The sequence below is a fragment of the Bos indicus x Bos taurus genome, chromosome 20 (assembly GCF_003369695.1).
Source record: "Bos indicus x Bos taurus breed Angus x Brahman F1 hybrid chromosome 20, Bos_hybrid_MaternalHap_v2.0, whole genome shotgun sequence".
Classification (NCBI taxonomy): domain Eukaryota; kingdom Metazoa; phylum Chordata; class Mammalia; order Artiodactyla; family Bovidae; genus Bos; species Bos indicus x Bos taurus.
The window spans coordinates 14071480-14091539 of NC_040095.1; the positions used below are offsets into that span (position 1 = coordinate 14071480).

At 36.1% G+C, this 20060-nt stretch overlaps 1 protein-coding gene across 1 annotated transcript in view; it reads left to right on the plus strand.

Annotated features, from left to right (window-relative positions):
* ADAMTS6 (ADAM metallopeptidase with thrombospondin type 1 motif 6) overlaps positions 1-20060 on the plus strand; it is a 278064-nt gene that overhangs the window by 165382 nt on the left and 92622 nt on the right. Inside the window, exons 12-13 of the mRNA XM_027520428.1 lie at positions 8041-8186; positions 10294-10357. Of these exons, the coding sequence (XP_027376229.1) occupies positions 8041-8186; positions 10294-10357 (210 nt within the window). The remainder of the gene's footprint in view (positions 1-8040; positions 8187-10293; positions 10358-20060) is intronic.

Below are 20060 nucleotides of genomic sequence, written 5' to 3' on the forward strand. Positions count from 1 at the left end.
AGGCAAATTTTCACTGTCATAGGAATGCTGAGTCACTGAGCCTGAAATGGTTTAACAATATGTTTTACCCTTTATTAATAAGTGGATTTTTCATTTATTTACTTGTAACAGTTTGTTATCTCTGGAATCACAATAAAAAGGCCCCTGGACAGAACATTGAGCTAAATATATATGGTAGTTGGCAAAATAGTGAATTGGCAAAATAATGAATCATTTTAAAGTGAGAGCAAATCTATTTTTACATATTTCATAGAGATAGAGTGAGAATGAAATGAGATACTATCTTGGTGAGCTTTTTTTTGGCTTCCTCAGAGGAATGGTGCTAATATACGTTACGAGAACATCATCATTACTTTTCATCATTATGTGCCAACCTTAGATGGTGGTGGGCAGAAAATTATTTGCCAGACTGTCTTAACTGGTAGTAATGAGCATCACAGACTGTAAGCATGAGTTTGTGTGTCTCAGAAGCATGAATGGTATATCCACAACCTCTGATCTTAATTCTGAATTTCAAAACTACTCTCAGCAGAAGGAACAAGAAGGAACCTATATCCTGTCTAGCCAGCAGGATAAAACCAAAGCTGCTCATAGTTTTTTAAATAAATCTTTTTTTTTTTTTTAAGTCTGGGGGAGGGGAGAAATATGGCTCAAGTGATAGCATAGACATATCCAGAGTACTGGATCCACAATGATCTCGTCAAACTCTGGCTGCAAAAGATACGGGATCTTTGCCCGGGGGCACAGTTCCACAAATGTTCCATGTAAGTATGGGAACTGTTCCATGCACATTTAGCAGATGGAGTAAGAAATATGGCCAAAAAATTAAAAACTGATCTTTGCGTGAGTCCTGGGGGGTCTGACATCGCTATTACAGCCATTGGATGTTTGCCTGAATAAGCCATTCAAGGGCTGAATAAGAACCATATGGTTTGAATGGATGTGCTCTGGGACAGTAGCATTAACCAAAGGAGGAAATTTGATGAGCCCAGACAGTGCACTGGTACTGTATGTCCATGGGTCACACTACTACAAATCAGTCAGTATAACTTGCAGTAAAAGAGTTTTCGTTAGACATGCCATCAGCAATAGCCCTTTGGATAGAACTCGGAGGGATGCCATATTTGATGAGATAGTAAACAAAGATCTGTAGTATAAAAATTCTGATAGTAGTGTTGGCATTGTTACTAAACAGGATATTAAGGATAATCAAAACCCAGCTCTTGTAAGCTCTGATGGTGACCACAAAGAACATTTCATATACTTGGTTTATTGCCAAAAGATTAATTTAATGATTCTACAAGACCCAATTAGAGACACAGTCCAGAATTTAGGCTTACATATACATGACATTGATTCCTAATATTTTTGCATGGTAAACATAAGACTAGATTAGAATTATTACATGTCCTTTTAAAGCACTGTCTATATAATAGGACATTTGCAGCCTTAGATCTTCATTCTCTTAGAGTAGAATTTAATATGTTTTGACTGTGTCCCAAACTATAAACACAGGAAGTGAAGAAAGAATAACTTTTCCAATTGCTCTAGAAATTTGAATAGTATGGGATGACAGGTTCTGATTTAGAATTTGGGCTGAAATAAACTTTAGCATTCCCACACCTGCACAGCGAAAGATAAGCCTTCTAATAACACTGTGCTCCAACTCTAAGCTTTTCTGATTTGGGAAGAATGTTCTATATTGAATCACCAATATCACATCCTTTAAAATCTTAGGATTTCCTTAGAATTATCTTATTCCAGATGCTGACTAGACCCAGTGCTGGCTATGGTACAAGATCTACCATAATTACATCCTAAAATATGTCTAGTTTAAAAAAATTATTTTAAAATACTGTGTGTATACTTATTTTGAATTTTACTTTGTAGAATTCTGACAAATTTTCAAAGTTAGATTGTTTGATTTATAATATTAATAAAATTCAGTGGCTTAACAGAAAGAAATGTTTAATGATGAATAAATGTTTCTTAAGAAAAATTTTAAAGCCTCACTGGAATATATCATCTTTCTAGATAGTTTTAAAGACATATTTCTTTTATTTAGAAGGAATGTGAAAAGCAAGAATGAGCAATACGAGATTTTATGTTTGGAATGTGATAGTTTCACTTCTTTCACCTTTCTGAATCTGGTTAAACACACCTGAATTAGTGAAAAGAAGGCCAAATTTATCTACTTTCTCTAGATAGTTTAGGCTAAAGTAATATGACTGATATTTAGAATAGTACAAAATCACTAGATTGGATATAACCCTTGAGAATAAAAATTAAAAACTAGTTTCCCTCTGAATATTTAACTTTTCTAGTTTAAGAAATGAAGTAAAATTCTATGCCTGTGGAAATAGAACTTTTACAGTTTTGGCATCTTCAGGTTAAAAAAGAATAAAAATAGAAAATACAAAACTCAGAATTCTCACCTTTACTGTGCTTATAGAATTTGTATACTTAAAGTTTATTTGGTGTAAACTAATTATATTAATTATGACTTCTATTTAATCTTAGTACAGGTTGATTAATATCATCATCTAGAAAATTAGCTCAAATAACTTGATCCACGTGAAGTTCCTTATAGGTTTCTTAAAAAACTTATTAAGTTAAATGAGTTTCTTCTCTTAAAATCATGTACTACATTAAGATACATAATACTACCAGAAGGAGAGGTAGCAAAAATTCCAGAGATCCTTTCCTATAAACACAAGGTTGAGAGGAAAGTAAACATGCACAAAAGAACATTTTGCCAGAGAGCAAAGTTAAACAAGTCATTTGATAGATTTTTAACTTCTTTGAAGGTATGTCTGTATAGAACTAATTTCTGTGAGTGAGTGAGTGAAGTCGCTCAGTCGTGTCCGACTCTTTGCGACCCCGTGGACTGTAGCCCACCAGGCTCCTCCGTCCATGGGATTCTCCAGGCAAGAATACTGGAGTGGGTTGCCATTTCCTTCTCCAGGGGATCTTCCCAGCCCAGGGATCGAACCCAGGTCTCCCGCATTGCAGGCAGACGCTTTAACCTCTGAGCCACCAGGGAAGCCCTTTCTGTAGTCATCCTAATCCAAACCATATTATAATCAAAAACTTGAATTAGACCCCACTTTGTAGTTAGGGAAACTAAAGAAAAGAAACAAAGGACTTGCTTTGGACCAAAGAAGGATGTTGCTAAAATGAGAACTGAAATTTGTAACAGGCTACACACAGACTTCCGTGGTGGGCTTCCCTGGTGGCTCAGATGGTAAAGAATCCGCCTGCAATATGAGAGACCTGGGTTTGATCCCTGTGTTGAGAAGATCTCCTGGAGGAGGCATGGCAACCCACTCCAGTATTCCTACCTGGACAATCCCCGTGGACAGATGAGCCAAGAAAATGTTTGGGCTTCCCTGGTGGGATCAGAAAGTAAAGAATCTGCCTGCAATGTGGGAGACCTGGGTTCGATCCCTCAGTTGGGAAGATTCGCGGAAGAAGGGAATAGCTATTCACTCCAGTAATTCAGGCCTGGAGAATTCCATGGGGTCACAAAGAATCGGACATGACTGAGCAACTTTGAGCTTCCCTGGTAGCTGGGCTTCCCTGGTAGCTTAGCTGTTAAAGAATCCTCCTGCAATGCAGGAGACCCTGGTGGTATTTCTGGGTCAGGAATTTTCCCTGGTGAAGGGATAGACTACCCACCCCAGTATTCTTGGGCTTCCCTGGTGGCTCAGATGGTAAAGAATGCACCTGCAATGCAGGAGACGTGGGTTCAATCCCTGGGATTGATCCCCTGGAGATCCCCTGGAGGAGGGCATGGCAACCCACTCCAGTATTCTTGCCATGGAGAATCCCCATGGACAGAGGAGACTGGTGGGCTACAGTCCATGGGGTAGCAAAGAATCTGACATGACTGAGCGACTAAAATCAACACACTGACTGAAGACTAAGTTGTGAATTAATTATTAAACTAGACACTAGTCTCTTGTCAACTGCTAAATGGCTGATACTTACATTATTATTATGAATTCTTCATTCTTTGCCCATTAATTTATGTTATTTAACTTTATGATATAATTGTCTATTATGTTATGACTCTGTAGAATAGATATAATCAATAGCATGAATTTTCATGATAAAGGGTTTTAGCAAAACACTTACAGAATACTGCTGTGTATATATTAATTAATGGTAAGAACTGAGCAACATTTTACAAACTGAATATTTGTATTTATCTTGTACCTTAAGTGTACATTTTAAGAGGAAAACAGGAGAATTTATGTGATTTCTTTCCCCGTGCTGTATTTTGTGTGCATCTAAAAAACATGTAAAACAGTATTATTTAATACTTTAGAACCTACATCTTTCAGTGTTTTGTGGCCTTCACAATTTCATGCCCTAAAAAATGCACAAAGTGGAATGTTTTCCTGTACTAATTATAAGAATATTCAAGGAGGTATGAAAAAACATGTATATGTATATATATATATACTTGCAGCTAATTGAATTTTTAAAAAATCTCTACTGTTATTTTGTATTTTATGTAGTAAAAACAGTTCAATAAAATATATTAGCATATTCTTTAATGTCTTCGGATATATAGTCCTACACTTCCAATTGATTTTTCCCTACATTTTTTATATGTATTTGGACAGCAAATCCTTTTTTCTCAGTAAGTGATCTTGGGCAAGTCAGCCTTCTTAAGATCTAGTTGCCTCATATAAAAAAACGAAGTGCTTAGACCACATAAATTCTAAAATCTCTTTGAGCTTTAAGTGCAGCTCTGTGATTATATAAGATAAATGTAAAATCAAATTTTATTCTTATTTGAAATCAGTAATGCTAAGTTTCTGACTTAAAAAATACGCAAATTTTAATATTTGGAATTTTTAAGTGTTCAGTCAGTTCAGTCACTCTGTCATGTCCGACTCTTTGTGACCCCATGGACTACAGTACGCCAGACTTCCCTGTCCATCACGAACTCCCGGAGCTTACTCAAGCTCATGTCTATTGAGTTGGTGATGTCATCCACCCATCTCATCCTCTTTCGTCCCCTTCTCCTCCCACCTTCAATCAGTCCCAGCATCAAGGTCTTTTCAAATGAGTCAAGTTATTCACATCAGGTGGCCAAAATATTGGGGTTTCAGCTTCAGCATCAGTCCTTCCAAACTGCAGGGGGGAAGAACAGTAATTGCTGGTTAATACTACATTACTCAGTTACTCTCATAGGAAAATAGATGGTGCATAAATATTGTTACACGTAGCTACTTGCAATAACATTTGTAATACCAAAAATGTAAAACCAGAGGATATTTGGTTCACTGTTCTTTTTATATAGATGTTCTTTTTATATATATGATTTTTATATAGATGAAGATCTGACACAATTGATATACCATTATACCAACTGGTTGGTCTTCAAGATCACTTAGGTAAATCATATGCTGGCACCTTGAACATTCTCCCTCTCACATGTACATAATTAGCAGCCCTGCTTCCAGAGTCGGTACTGTATTATCGGTTCAGCCAACTACCTCTGCTTCATCATTTTAGACAGATGGTTTTTTTCTCTTCATAATACCTTTTAATTGCCCAAAACTCTTTTATCTTTTTTAAGGCACTACTTTAACATTTATTCAATTTAGGATCAGAATGTTTGGCCTTACATAGTCAACCAAATTTTAACTTCCTCTTGCCTAATTTTTTGCGGACAAATGATAATTCCTTTGCAGTTTTCTTAAAAAGTCTTTATGTTATTACAATTACTGAAACATTCTCTGAATGCCAACTACCAAAGACGCAAAGATGAATTTGACTTTCTTTACTCTCCAGTATCTCCAGTTCCTTCTTAACATATAGTAACCAAAATGGGACACAGAATTCAATAATTTAACTAATGTATTCATTCAACAATGTTTTGTTAAATATCCACTGGGCACTATTCTAGACATTCAGCATTTTCAGTTAGAACATTTTGTGATGATAGGAATGTTCTGTATCCACTCTGTCAAGTATCATAGCCACTAGACACATGTGGCTATGGAGTCCTAGAAGGGGTCTCAGGAACTGAATTTTCAATTTTAATTAATTTAAATTTGAATAGCCACATGAGGCTCTTAAGGCTTTTGTATACCAAAGAGAGGAAACAATAAAAGTAATAAAAAAAATATTTTGAAAAATAAGTTATTGCTGTTAGTGGCTAAGTCGTGTCTGACTCTTTGCAACTCCATGGACTGTAGCATGCCACGCTTCCCTGTCCTTCACTATCTCCCGGATTTTGCTCAAGTTCATGTCCATTGAATCAGTGATGCTGTCTAACCCATCTCATCTTCTGCCATGGGTAATTTAAATGAGTGGTAAAGGGGACTAAAACAGGAAGATGTAATCTCTGTACATGCTGGAGTAGGAGGAGGGGAGGGCGGCAGGGATAGTGAGGTACAGCCACTTCATAATAAGAGTGGTCAAGGAAAGATGGCCCCCCTCTTTGAATGACATTTGATCTGAGACCAAATGATGAGAAGACTACAATAGAAGGAATCAGAAGAGTATTTCTAGGAGGACCAGCAAATCCAAGTACCCTGAGCAGAGAACAAGTTTAGTGTATTGCGGAACAGAAAGAAAGCCAGTGTGTGTCTGAAGCATTCTGTACCAGAAAGAGAATGAGGCTGGAGAGGGAGGCAGGGGCTAGGTCACAAAGGTCACTGTTGACCATAGGGGAAGAGGAAACCATTACAGTCTTTTGAGGAAAACAGTAACATGATACCACAGTATGTTTTAAAAGAGCTCTCTGATAGATAGAACAAAGTAAGGCAGGGGGCCCAGGTAACAAGCTATTCCATTTGCCAGTTTGGTCTAGAGTGATAGCAGTACAAATGGTGAAAGTGAAATAATTCTGGATATATAGAATTAATATAATAAATTGATTACTTTTAAAATATGACATGTCATAAACCCTTTACATTTTAATATAAAGTTGAATTTTTATTTAACAATCTAACATTGCTGACAGTTACTCAACTCTGATAATATTCACTATTGTTATTCATCATATAAACAAAGAACTTTCATAACATCAGCATGCTGCTTAGTCACTTAGTCGTGTCCAACTCTTTGTGACCCGATGAACAGTAGCCCACCAGGCTCCTCTGTCCATGGGATTCTCTAGGCAAGAATACTGGAGTGGGTTGCCATTTCCTTCTCCAGGCATCATCGTGGTTCATCAAATTTTGATAATTCAGAAAAATGCGCTAATAAAAGCCTTGCGTAGTGCTTGGCTTTTTTAAAAACGGCTTTCATTTTTACCATATTCTGCAAATAAGATTTATCACGTTAGAGTTATGAGCTGATTATGTGATGTCTGCATCTCGATAAATTATTCCTGGCTTTCTACTTATGTGCACTATGTGTGGTTTATTGCAGAGAGTAAAGCTGAGAAGAATTCCAATACACATGTTCATGTAAGGGCTATACACATGGCTAGTCAGTGTATATAAGGGTTTTTTTGTACCCTGTCCCTAGTGTCTTGGCATTACTTTTATTATGTCTGCAGTACTCATGTAGATGAAATGCCACAACACATTCTTTTACTATTGTAGCCTCAATCGGCCTTTTTTTTTTTTTTAAGAGAAAGCAATTACCATCATAAAAATTCCTTACTGGGGAACTTTCCATATTGCGTTATCATTCCATGAGTCTAATAATAGTGGAATATAAAGAAAAAAATGTTATAATACTAAAATATCTAAAAAAGGCTTTTGAGGTCTCTATAATGAGAAAACACCAAAAGTCTGGAGGAGGAGAAAGAAGGAAAAAAAGAAGTAAAGTCAAGTTTTTTAGATGCCTGGTATTTGTTAGAGATTTATAAATCATTGCTTAGCTAATTTGCAAATCACATGCACCTTTACTAATGTCTAAACACAGTTAAAGAACTCTCAGTCTGTTATCTATGGGGAGAATGCTAATGCCTGTAATTGGTCATTGCCTGACCCTTATGTATTTTTATTTCTATCCTGGTAGCCCTGTCTGCCTAAAAGCTAATTCTGTGTTTTCTGTGAAATCTTGCAGTGGTGTTATCAGGGAGATTGTGTTCCTTTTGGCACTTGGCCCCAGAGCATAGATGGGGGCTGGGGTCCCTGGTCACTATGGGGAGAGTGCAGCAGGACCTGCGGGGGAGGCGTCTCCTCATCCCTAAGACACTGTGACAGTCCAGCGTAAGTAGCTAAAGTAAGCCGGAGCCAACAAAAAGACACAGTTGGAAATGATTCAAAGCTGTGGTTTCACATGTTATCTGTAAAAACGTTTCTCCAGTGAGCCAAGTGCTTTCTTCAGAACAAGCAATAGGCACAGGAAAGTGGAGGAGCCTTGTTAGACAGACTTTCTTTTTCTTCTTTTCACCTTACTATGTAACTAAAAAGAAAAGAAAAGCATTGTGTATCTATCCCAGGTACAGCCAGACTTTTCATCTAGTAATAATCAGATAGATTTCCTCCTCCAAAAACTACTGAATTATGGATGAAACCAGGTCTGGTCTTAGCTACATTACCATTATTCCCAGGAAACCTAAGGTCTTTTCACATGTCACATAAAATTATTACTGCTACATTAGTATTAAAAAGACCAATGAGAGCACTTCAAGGGTTGAAATGCCTTGATTCGCATCACAAATCACAATGAAAAGAATACTGCCCATGTGTTAAAATAGTTTCCATTCACATGCCCCCATTAATCATCTTCCGGAACTGCCACCACTTTTCTCCTCATGACTGTTTTATGCAGGTCAGACTGCTCCTCTCCCACCACTCTTTCTCTAGCCAGAGTCCTCCTGGCATAAAGCCAGCCCATCCTTATTCCTTGCTAAGCTGTATTGCTTCTCCCTCCCACCAGTGCCCATTACAGGTGGATGATTTCTCTACTTGGTCTTTTGTGTCCTACCAGAGACTAAACTGCTCCTTAGCTGCTTCATGTCAAGTGCTCCCATTTTTGTCTAGAACTCAGGTTAAGGACCTTCTTTGTTGACAATTATTTGGTGCAAAATGATGTTACAATATCACCTCTGCTTTTTCCCCCTGCTGGGGTAAAAAAATGGTCTATTTTAATTTTTTCCTATTTTAACTTGGTAACCCTGTCTTTGGTTCCTCCCTCTAAATGTGTCTTCTTCTTTCTTCTTTTTCAGTTTGAAATTGTTTCCCTTTGTATTACTTCTGTTTTTTCATTCTGTTAAACAGAGCTCACTGTCACCCACTCATAAACAGCAGTGCCACCACTATTCCCACTGCCTTGTTTTTCTCTGACCAACCCATTTCTCCCATCCTGGCTCAGGCTGGGCCATTTTTTTCCCTTGTTTGAAGTCAGCATTCACTGGCATTCAAAATATATTCAAAGTGTAACTCTAATTATCTCATTTGTAATTAATATCAATGAGATAATTGATAATGTAATAAATTGATAATAGTTACCAGTGAACCAAAATTATACTTGAGACTTGATCTTTTTAAAACAAGTACAGAATAATTAAGTTCAGCTCCAAGCTACTGTAATTTAATAACCAAAAGTGTAAAACCCTATGGTAATAAATAATATACCAAAATACTTAAGAGAATGACTTGGACCACTTTTGAAACAACAAGTTAGTTTTTTCCATTCAAATATTACATGCCAAAATAATAGCATATGACTTTCTCTAATGTTAAATACTCCAGAAATTAATTTATGTAAAACAAGTATTTAACACCCTAATTGAATGTACTGTAAAGTATCTATATAATACAAGCCTATCTGATGTTTAGATTTAATTCTTTTAAACTTTATGTAATATTTGAAATGAGATAGAAATTTATTTCTGCATTATATACTCTGAACTGAAGCTATTTCCAGAAAGTTATTTAGTGTCTTCTCCTTATTCCTAGTCTATAAAAACAAACTTTCCACTTCCTACTTGATAAACATACAGTATCAGATTATGTGTTTTGTTGAATATGATTAAAATGGCTTTTCATTATAAATGATTTTTAAACTCATTGTGTTGAACTGAATACCTGTTTACTATGTTAATTAGAAAGTACATTGATTTAATCACATTTTCTTAAGAATGTATGTATCATCACAATTAATAGCCTTATAAAATTACTCATAGTAAATTGTCTTAATTTTTAACAACCATAATCATGATTGCTATCACCATGATTATTATTTTAATAACTAATAAAATGACAAATCTTTTATTTTCTTAAATGTCAATATGTTTTCATCAAACAATTTATGTACTCTTTATGTGGTTGGATATATTATATTCACGTGTTAAACAAAATGTGTTTTCAGACCTTCAGGAGGTGGAAAATATTGCCTTGGGGAAAGGAAACGGTATCGCTCCTGCAACACAGATGTAAGTAAAACCAAATTCTGCTATGAAAAGTTAGCTTACATTTCCCCTAGAGCAGGGAAACTTTTTAAACTGTGAGCTAGTTTGATCAGAAATCCATGTGTGTGAGGGTCACATGAATTTTTGAAATTGGATGGGACCAGCCTTTCAGGCCCATCAATTCCATCGACAAGAGTCAGAGGAAGCTCCAGCACTAGGAACAAATATGCTGTCCTGAAAAGGAATCAAGACAGAGACACACACACCCTGAACTTCCTAGCCCGTCATTACTCACAACCTTGCCACCATTATCTTTCTTGAGTTCAAGAAATAAGGATTAATCTTATTATGGCCTTTATTCCATTTTATGTTTGCCACTTCAAGAAGTCCCAGACTTCCACATCATTCCTCATATCTTTCCATTCAATTCCATAAATCTTTGCATATCCCTGCTGTTTCCTATCCCTTCCCAACCACTGAAACTCTTCTGTGCCCCCAGAAACTCGTGATTCATCATCGGCACAATCCCTTATATCTTGAAGTCTCTGAATTTTCTTTCCTTTTACCTTATTGTTCTAATGGAAACTGGCTTTCCTCTGAAGATACTGCTTCCTTTGCAGGCCTCTAAAGTTAAGGACTTGTGTTTTCTCCCCTAGCCCATGAATGACTGGGCCTGGAAGTGAATTGACTGTCTTCTTTATATCTTATTGCTACTGCTACTGCTAAGTCACTTCAGTCGTGTCCAACTCTGTGAGACCCCATAGACGGCAGCCCACCAGGCTCCCCCGTCCCTGGGATTCTCCAGGCAAGAACACTGGAGTGGGTTGCCATTTCCTTCTCCAATGCAGGAAAGTGAAAAGTGAAAGTGAAGTCGCTCAGTCATGTCCGACTCTTAGCGACCCCATGAACTACAGCCTACCAGGCTCCTCCGTCCATGGGATTTTCCAGGCAAGAGTACTGGAGTGGGGTGCCATTGTCTTCTCCGTTATATCTTACTAGTGTGTGTTAATTGCTCGGTCGTGTCCAACTCTCTGTGACCCTATGGACTGTAGCCCACTAGGCTCCTCTGTCCATGGGATTCTCCAGGCAAGAAAACGGGAGTGGGTTTCCATTTCCTGCTCCAGAGGATCTTCCCCACCCAGGGATCGAACCTGCGTCTGTTGTATCTCCTGCATTGCAGGTGGATTCTTTCCCACTGTGCCACCAGGGAAGTCCATACCCAGACATTATATCTTATTACTCCTTCCTTTCTCCCATCTAAAAACCACAGCTTTTAATTTGTTATCATATCATAAGACTATTACCCACATTCCCACACTATTCCTCATTCATATGCTCTTCTGTGTTTCCTGTGTCTCCTGCATTGCAAGTGGATTCTTTACCACTGAACCATCAGGGAAGTTGTCCCCTATCTTTCCCTGGATTATTCTAAATAGCTTTTTCAGTGAGTTTCCTGATATTACTCTTGCTCCCTACAGTGCTCAATATAAGAGGCAGAGTTTCAGTGTATTTTACTCAACACTTTTCAGTGGCTCTCTGTTTTACTTAAATCCAAACTCATACAGAGGTCTGCAAGGCCTGCACAGTCTGGCCTTCTGTTACTTCTCTGAACTCATCTTTTACTGTTTTCCTCTTTATTCACCCTGCTGCAGGCACACGGTCTCCCTCCTTGTATATGCCAGGCATGCTCCCACCTTAGGGCTTTTGCACTGGCTGTTCTCTTTGCCTTTTATACTCTTCCAACCCAGATATCTACATCACCAACTCCCTTACCTCACCTTTACTCAACTGATCATCTTCTCAGTGAGGCCTAATCTGAATACTGAATTTAAAATTGCAACCCTCCCTTCTCCCTACAACCCTGGGATTCCTAATCTTCCTTACCCTACTCTATTTCTCCTCATATTGTTGCTAACACACTCTTATTTATAGCTTATGATATTTAGTTCTATTAATTTATTTTTAATAATACATGTAGCTTCAACTTAATAATTAGATGTAGCTTCAATTACAATGATTGTATTAAATTTCCAGCATTAATTAACAAGTAATTGAGTGCCTACTTTTATCAGACAGTGCTAGAGTGAGAGAGTCTATGCCTTCAAGGATTTTATCATTTCTTAGGAAGTCACAGAAAATCACAAGGCAGGGTGACAAGTGATATGATAGAATAAGTATGGAATACTATAAAAACATGTGGAATTGGCACATAGCCTAATTAGGGAGTTAAGGATTTCTTCCTATAGGAAGCTAAATACCTGAAGGGCAAATTGGAAAAGAAAAGAAGGAAGAGACATTGAGAGCTTTCTAGGCACAAATAAAATTAAGTGCAGGTTAAAATTTAGTCTCAGATTTATGCTTTAGATGAAAATGGGTTAGAGAAAGGTGAGACTACAACATAACAGCAAACAAATCAAGAAAATTTGAGGATACTGGTGAGCCATGCATGGTACACTAGGGAATGACAATGGAGCCTATAAAGAGGGCAAGCAAGGAGAAAATTAGATAGCTAACTTTGAAAAATCCATAAAAATTAAAGAACCAGGGTTGCAGGATAAACAGGGTAAAAGAGATAGGAAGTCAGGGGATCCAAGAATGGAATGTATTAATATTTGAATTTAAGATGTGAGAAGTGAGACTGTTCTCATTGAGGTCAGATCTAGAGTGTGGTCATGAGAGTGCATGCTCAATGTTGAATGGAGGTCAAGGAGTTCAAGGACTGTTAAGGGTAGGGAGTTTGGGGAGTCTTCTATGTGGGTGACATTAGGACTTGGAGCATATAGTGAAACTGTGAAGTAGGTATGAAGCTCTTTAACCAATGACAGGAAATGGTCATCATGAGGTTAGTAAAAATCAATGATGAAACCAAATAGTGATTTGGATGAATAACATAAATCTCGGGAAATAGAGGTTTTATGCGTGAGAAGAAGGGAGTCCTACTGTATATTAGACTGTGTTAGGTAGGAGTGTGAAAGCCAAACCCACCTCTCAATCCCCATCTATTTCTGTTATATAGTTGTAGAGGTGGGCCCACATTTTGGGCCTAATAACACAAGTGCTATATAATATGAATAATGTATGGTAGGTAATAAAAAAACAGATAAAGACACACCAGACACACATGCCAAGCTTGTTTCATTTTACCCATATTTTATATGCTCAGATTTTTTATAAAGCTTACTATTGGTCACTTGACATTTCTTTTAGTATCTTTGTCTTCTGGTTCAGCTTTCAGCAAATGTTAAGGAAATATATTTAACAAACACACTCACACATATATATATATATATATATCATGGATATGCAAATAATGTTTTTTAATTAACCTTGTCTCTACTAGTTCAGAATTTGAGACAATTAAATTACCACACCAAAATTTATTTTCATGCTATCCAAGTTAATAAAGCTATCTGAGCATAAATTGTACAAGCTGGAGCCTTTTAAAATTTAATCTAATACATGAAAATTTAAACTTTCTAGACACATAATCTAGCCCAGCACTGTCCAAGAGAATGTTCCTCAATGATGGAAATATTCTATATATGCACTGTCCAATGCATAGTCAAATTAGCTGTTGAGCACTTGAAATTCATCTAGTGCAACAGAAGAACAGAATCTTTAAGTTTAATTAATTTAATTTAAATAGCCACATGTGGCTAGTGACAGCTGTATTGGACAGCACAAAGCTAGTCTAGCTTTGCAGTAGAAAACTAATTATTATAAAGAAGATTGTATTTGTTATTCCCAAATTTCTAATTTATCCTTCTCCCTTCTTCTTTTGCTAACCTTAAGTTTTTTTTTCTATGTCTGTTGAGTCTATTTTTGTTTTGAAGGACCTACTGTATAGAACAGAAGATTATATTCAATATCTTGTAATAACCTATAATGAAAAAGAATCTGAAGTATGTATACAGATATATATAACTGAGTCACTTTGCTCTATAGCTAAAGCATTGTAAATATAATATTAAAAAAAAAACAATAAAAAAGACTATAAATAGTATGTATAAAATTCTTTAATCAAATCAATCTTAGTTCATTTTAGAAACAAATGTGAAACTTCTGTTTTTGGTAATGACATTACTGTGACAGAAAAATTTTTTTAGATTGCTGAATAAGATTTTTTTTTAACATTTTAAAATCAGCAAAGAGCTGACCAGATAGTAAGGAAAATATCCTAAGGTCATATTTTTTTAAAGGAAACTGAAAAGCATCAAAAAGGGAGCAACGGAACAACTAAGGTACTTTTCCCTGACAATATTCAGAGGAAGAGAACAGATAAAGTACTCCCATGTGTCTGTCTTAAGTATATGACAAGTTTTTACCAAAGCTTCTTCCCTGCTTCTTCAGCAGACTTCCTTCATGTTTTGTTGGTCAAGACGCCACATGCCCACCCTTAACCCAGTCACAAGCAAAAGGAACGATATTACCATACTGGTTTCAGCTAATCCAGATAAGTCCTTAAAATGGGGTTAGAGTCATCTTCTCTGAGAAGTAGATTCCTGAGAAAAAATTAGAATTCTGTTTAGAAAAGAGACAGGAGCCAGAGATCAAATAACAAACATTCACAGGATCATAGAGAAAGGGAATTCCAGAAAAACATCTGCTTCTTCTTCATTGACTACACTAAAGCCTTTGACTGTGTGGACCATAACAAACTGTGAAAACTCTTTAAGAGATGATAATACGAGACCATCTTACTTGTCTCCTGAGAAACCTGTATGTGGGTCAAGAACAACAGTTAGAACCAAACATGGAATGACTGACTGGTTCAAAATTGAGAAAGGAGTACAACAAAGCTGCATATTGTCATCCTGTCTATTTAACTTATATGCAGAGCACCTTATGCTGAATGCCAGGCTGGTTGAGTTACAAGCTGGAGTCAAAATTGCCAGGAAAAATATCAACAACCTCAGATATGCAGATGATACCACTTTAATGGCAGAAAGTGAAGAGGAACTAAAGAGCCTCTTGATGAAGGTGAAAGAGAGGAGTGAAAAAGCTGGCTTAAAACTCAATATTAAAAAAACTAAGATCCTGGCATCCAGTCCCATCACTTCATGGCAAATAGAAGGAGAAAAGGTGGAAGCAGTGACAGATTTCCTCTTCTTGGGCTCTAAAATCACTGTGGATGGTGACTGTAGCCATGAACTTAGAAGATGGTTGCTTCTTGGAAGGAAAACTCTGACAAACCTAGACAGTGTATTAAAAAGTAAAGGCATCACTTTGCCAACAAAAGTCCGTATACTCAAGGCTATGGTCTTTCCCTGGTGGCTTAGTGGTATAGAATCTGTCTGCCAAGCAGGAAACTCAAGTTTGATCCCTGATTCGGGAAGATCTCCTGGAGAAGGAAATGGCACTATACTTGCCTGGGAAATCCCATGGGCAGAGGAGCCTGGAGGGGTACAGTTCCTGGAATCGCAAAAGAGTTAGACATGACTTAGCGACTAAACAATAATGGTCTTTCCAGTAGTCATGTACAGATAAGAGAGTTGGACCATAAAGAAGGTTGAATGCCAAAGAATTGATGCTTTCAAACTGTGGTGCTGGAGAAGAGTCTTGAGAATCCCTTCAATAGCAAGAGATCAAACCAGTCAAGCTTAAAGGAAATCAACCCTGAACATGCATTAGAAGGATTGATGTGAAGCTGAAGCTCCAATACTTTGGCCATCTGATGCAAAGAGCTGACTCATCAGAAAAGACCCTGATGCTGCAAAAGACTGAAGACAGAAAGAGAAGAGGACAACAGAGGACGAGATGGTTGGATGGCATCACCAATTCAATGAATATGAACCTGGGCAAACTCTGGGAGATGGTGAAGGACAGGGAAGCTTGGCATGCTGCAGTCCATGGGGTCTCAAGGAGCCAGACATGACTTGGTGACTGAACAACAAGCAAGCAAAAAAAGTAGGGACTGATAGATGTTGAGTATACCTCAGATTCTGCATTAGAGCTCATTTAGTTTCTATCTTTCAGCAACAAAAGTAGTAGCAGCAGTAACAGGACTTGTACCAATAGCAATACCAGTAGTACCAGCAGCAACAGTAGTAGTAATAGTTATAGCTGCTGCTAACATTTATTGAGCACTTTCTACATACTAGACCTATTATTTTAACTATATTTTCTGTACTCACCACTCCTCAGTGGTGAGTTGACTTGTAGGATAATTTTAATTTCCATTTGTTCAATAGAAATCTAGAAAAACTATGCTATAAGCTTGTATTATAGTCTGTGTTTTTACAGCCTTGTTTCTACAACACAAATTCGTTCATAAGTGATTTATTTTGTGCCACTAAGAAATACAGCAAAATACATTACTGAAGTCAAAATACATTTTGATTTTATACAGCTGAATAGCAAATGAAACTATGAAAGTATGATAACACATTTATAAGAGACTTGGAAAATTTAGAACAAGGTTGTGTATATTTCTACTATATATCAAACTTATTTTTTAAGTAGATAAATTAAGACTTTTTTAGTTGGAGTTTCAATATCAAACTCTCAAAAATTAATAAGATGAATAATACAGAAAAGTGGAAGGGCATAGTAGACCTTAAAAACATCATGAACCAATTCAACATAATTAAGATTTATATAATTTTCTTGCAACAGTAGGATACAAGTTATATTCAGGTTCCCATAGACACTAAACTAGGAGACATTGGAACACATCCAGGGACATAAAACAAGGTGCAAAAATTTCATTGTCTAAAGGTATTGAAATCATACAGAATCTGTTCTCTTATCACTGTAGAAGTATGTTAGAAGTCAATATCAAAAGATATTTGAAAATAACCCACATATTTTCAAGTGTAATGTGACATTTAACAAGAGAGATCTTTGACTTAGCCATTGAAAGCCACAATAAAGTTAGAAGACTGAAAAAACACAGATGGTGGTTGCAGAGAAGAAAACATTTAAGGGAGAAATTAATATCAAAATGAGAAATTAATATCAAAGATACCTTAAAAGCCCCATGTATTTAAAAAAATTAAATGTTCACTTTTAAATGATGAGTATGTCTAAGAATCTATTAATATAGCAAGGAATATTAGAAAATATTTGTAATGGAATAAAAATGAGAAGAGAATTTACCAGAATTTGTTGCATGCAGCTGAAGCTGCTTAATGCAACTAAATACAACATGGAATCTTGAATAAAGTATGAAAACAAATAATGGCCACTACCATAACATTTTGTGAAATTGAAACAAAATTTGCACGTTAGTTAATAATACTGTATGACATTAATTTCCTGGTTGTTTTTTTTTTTTACAACAGTATTTCTTTATATTCTTAGAACTGGATTAGAAGTTTCCAGCCTCATTCAAATTTTCTTTTAAAGATCACTAAGATAGTAAACTTTCTAGTCCTTTAACAGTAATATTAGATGCCAGAATACATGAAACTGTATCAAACTTTTGAGTGAATATAAATTAGAAATTAAGCATTCTTTTCATACTAAGTCAAACAAGTGGAATCAAAATGTTATAAATTTTTTAGCTAGGCAAAAGTTCATAGGTTTTCTAATATATATATATATCATATTATACATACTATTTATATATATGTGTGTGTACAAAAGCTTTTCTACTACTCTTGATGAAGGCTTGAGAAAGAACAACAAAAAGAGATACAAAAATTGGAAAACATAAACTAAATGAAAGGAGAGTACTGAATATGAAATAGAATAAGTGAAACAAACTAGATAAAATCCTCATATAGTCCAGTTGTTTTTAAACATGGATGCTCATTAGAAACGCATCTGGAACTCTGGAGAAAAAAAGCAATACCTGGACATTTGTATTTTTCAAAAATTTCAAGATAATTCTGATATGCATCAGGATTTTTAAAAAGTGATTACCAGTTTTCCTATTAAATGGTAGTTTTAGTGATATAGAATTATATTATTTTCTGTTGACCAATCATAATACAATGTTATTAAGTGGATAATAGTTAAATAATCACAGTACTAAAAGACGTTTATCAGTTTTCACAATCAATAGTCAGACAGAAAAGATAATTACAGTTGCAAGCTATAATGGAAACATGATTAACCTAACAGTGTAAAATGATTACATACAATTTGGGGGTTTAAGTAGAGTGATGTGGTAAGTGGAAGTACATACATGCACATGTTTCATCCACCCAGCCAGCCTATGTCTTTTGTTGGTACTTTTAATCCATTTATATTTAAGATAATTATTGATATGTATGAGCTTATTACGATTTTGTTAATTTTCTTGTGTTTATTTTGTGTAGGTCTTTTACTTCTCTCATGTTTCTTGAAAGAGGCAACTTATAAATTGCCTCAGACAGAGAATCTCAGTCTGTAAGATTTTTAAATAAAGCGAGCTGTAAAATTGGTCTGACCACTCTCAGCAGCAGCATGACCAGCCTACAGGCCAAAGCTATCACACAATAGACTCTGAGGCTGGCTGTCTGCATCAGGGTGTATTAGACGTGTAGTATGTTCCCTGTATTAGGAACCTCTGGCTTCTAGACAAGGATTCTTTCTATGATATTCACATCATGGTTTCTAGGACAGAATAGCAGGTAAAGACAAGAGCTGTGGCAGGAACAATGAATATGCTTCTTGGCTTGAAGCTACTGAGAAACTAAGGGATTGAACCCAGGTCTCCCACATTGCAGGCGGATTCTTTACCAGCTGAGCCACAAGGGAAGCCCTCGAAGGCATCTATTAAAGGCAAGATAATTAGATGAAGTTTGGTCTCATCATTAAACAGGAACTTCAAGAGAATATTTGCAATCATAAACTAATCTAATAGACGTGGTCTTATGGAACTTGGGTTTGGAGAGCAGAGCTTTATTGAAGCTGTGATGCTGAGGGTTCGTTGGTTGAGGACAGTTGCCCTCTTTGAACTTAAATGATTGATAAGGTCCTTGACAGTGTTTATAAATGAGCACAGGTAGGAGCTAACATGATTATCCAGTAGTGCCATTATGAGAAATAAAGATCCAGATATATACTCAGTCTTCTAAAAGTGTTTACTCAAGTACTGCTCAAAAAATACTTTATTTTGTGTATGAAATCTCCTTTTGATTGGCATAAAAGAATATTGAGTTATGCAGGCATTTCTGCTTTCCTGAGAAACTTTTCACTGCAGTCACTTAAAACTATTATGTAAAATGTTCTAAGAGGGTAAAAATTGGTGTACATAGTATTTTAAGTAGAAGAATTTATACATCAGTGTGTTAAATACTCAAACTTGATTTTTGTCATGGGTAAAAAATATACCTACATTAAGGTTATAAGCCAAACTTTATATCAAAGCCTAAAGAGGAAATATTAGCTACAATACAAAGAACTTTTCTACATTTCTAAAAAGAGCATTCTGGTATTGTTAGCTATTTTCCAGAAAATCTTTAAGTTTTTCTTTCCATACTATTTGTGATTTGCCTGTCTGCTTTGAAAATGTGACTAGGATAGAACTTCTGGTGAAAAACCTAAGCTCCACCTTGGTTAGGATGAAATCATATTATTTTACATCTTAAGCATCTCATTTCCTCCTTTATTTTATGCATCAAAACTATAAAAAATTATGGAGACAAAGGATTTTCCAGTTCACCTGTGGTCTGTTCTAAAATTTAAGCATAGGTTATGTAGTACATGGGTATTTTTTTCAGTAAGCTTTGCTAGAGGTGCATGCTGTCTGCAGTTCTTTACTTCCATTCATTGCTTAAGGTCAGTTAAATGGTGTTAT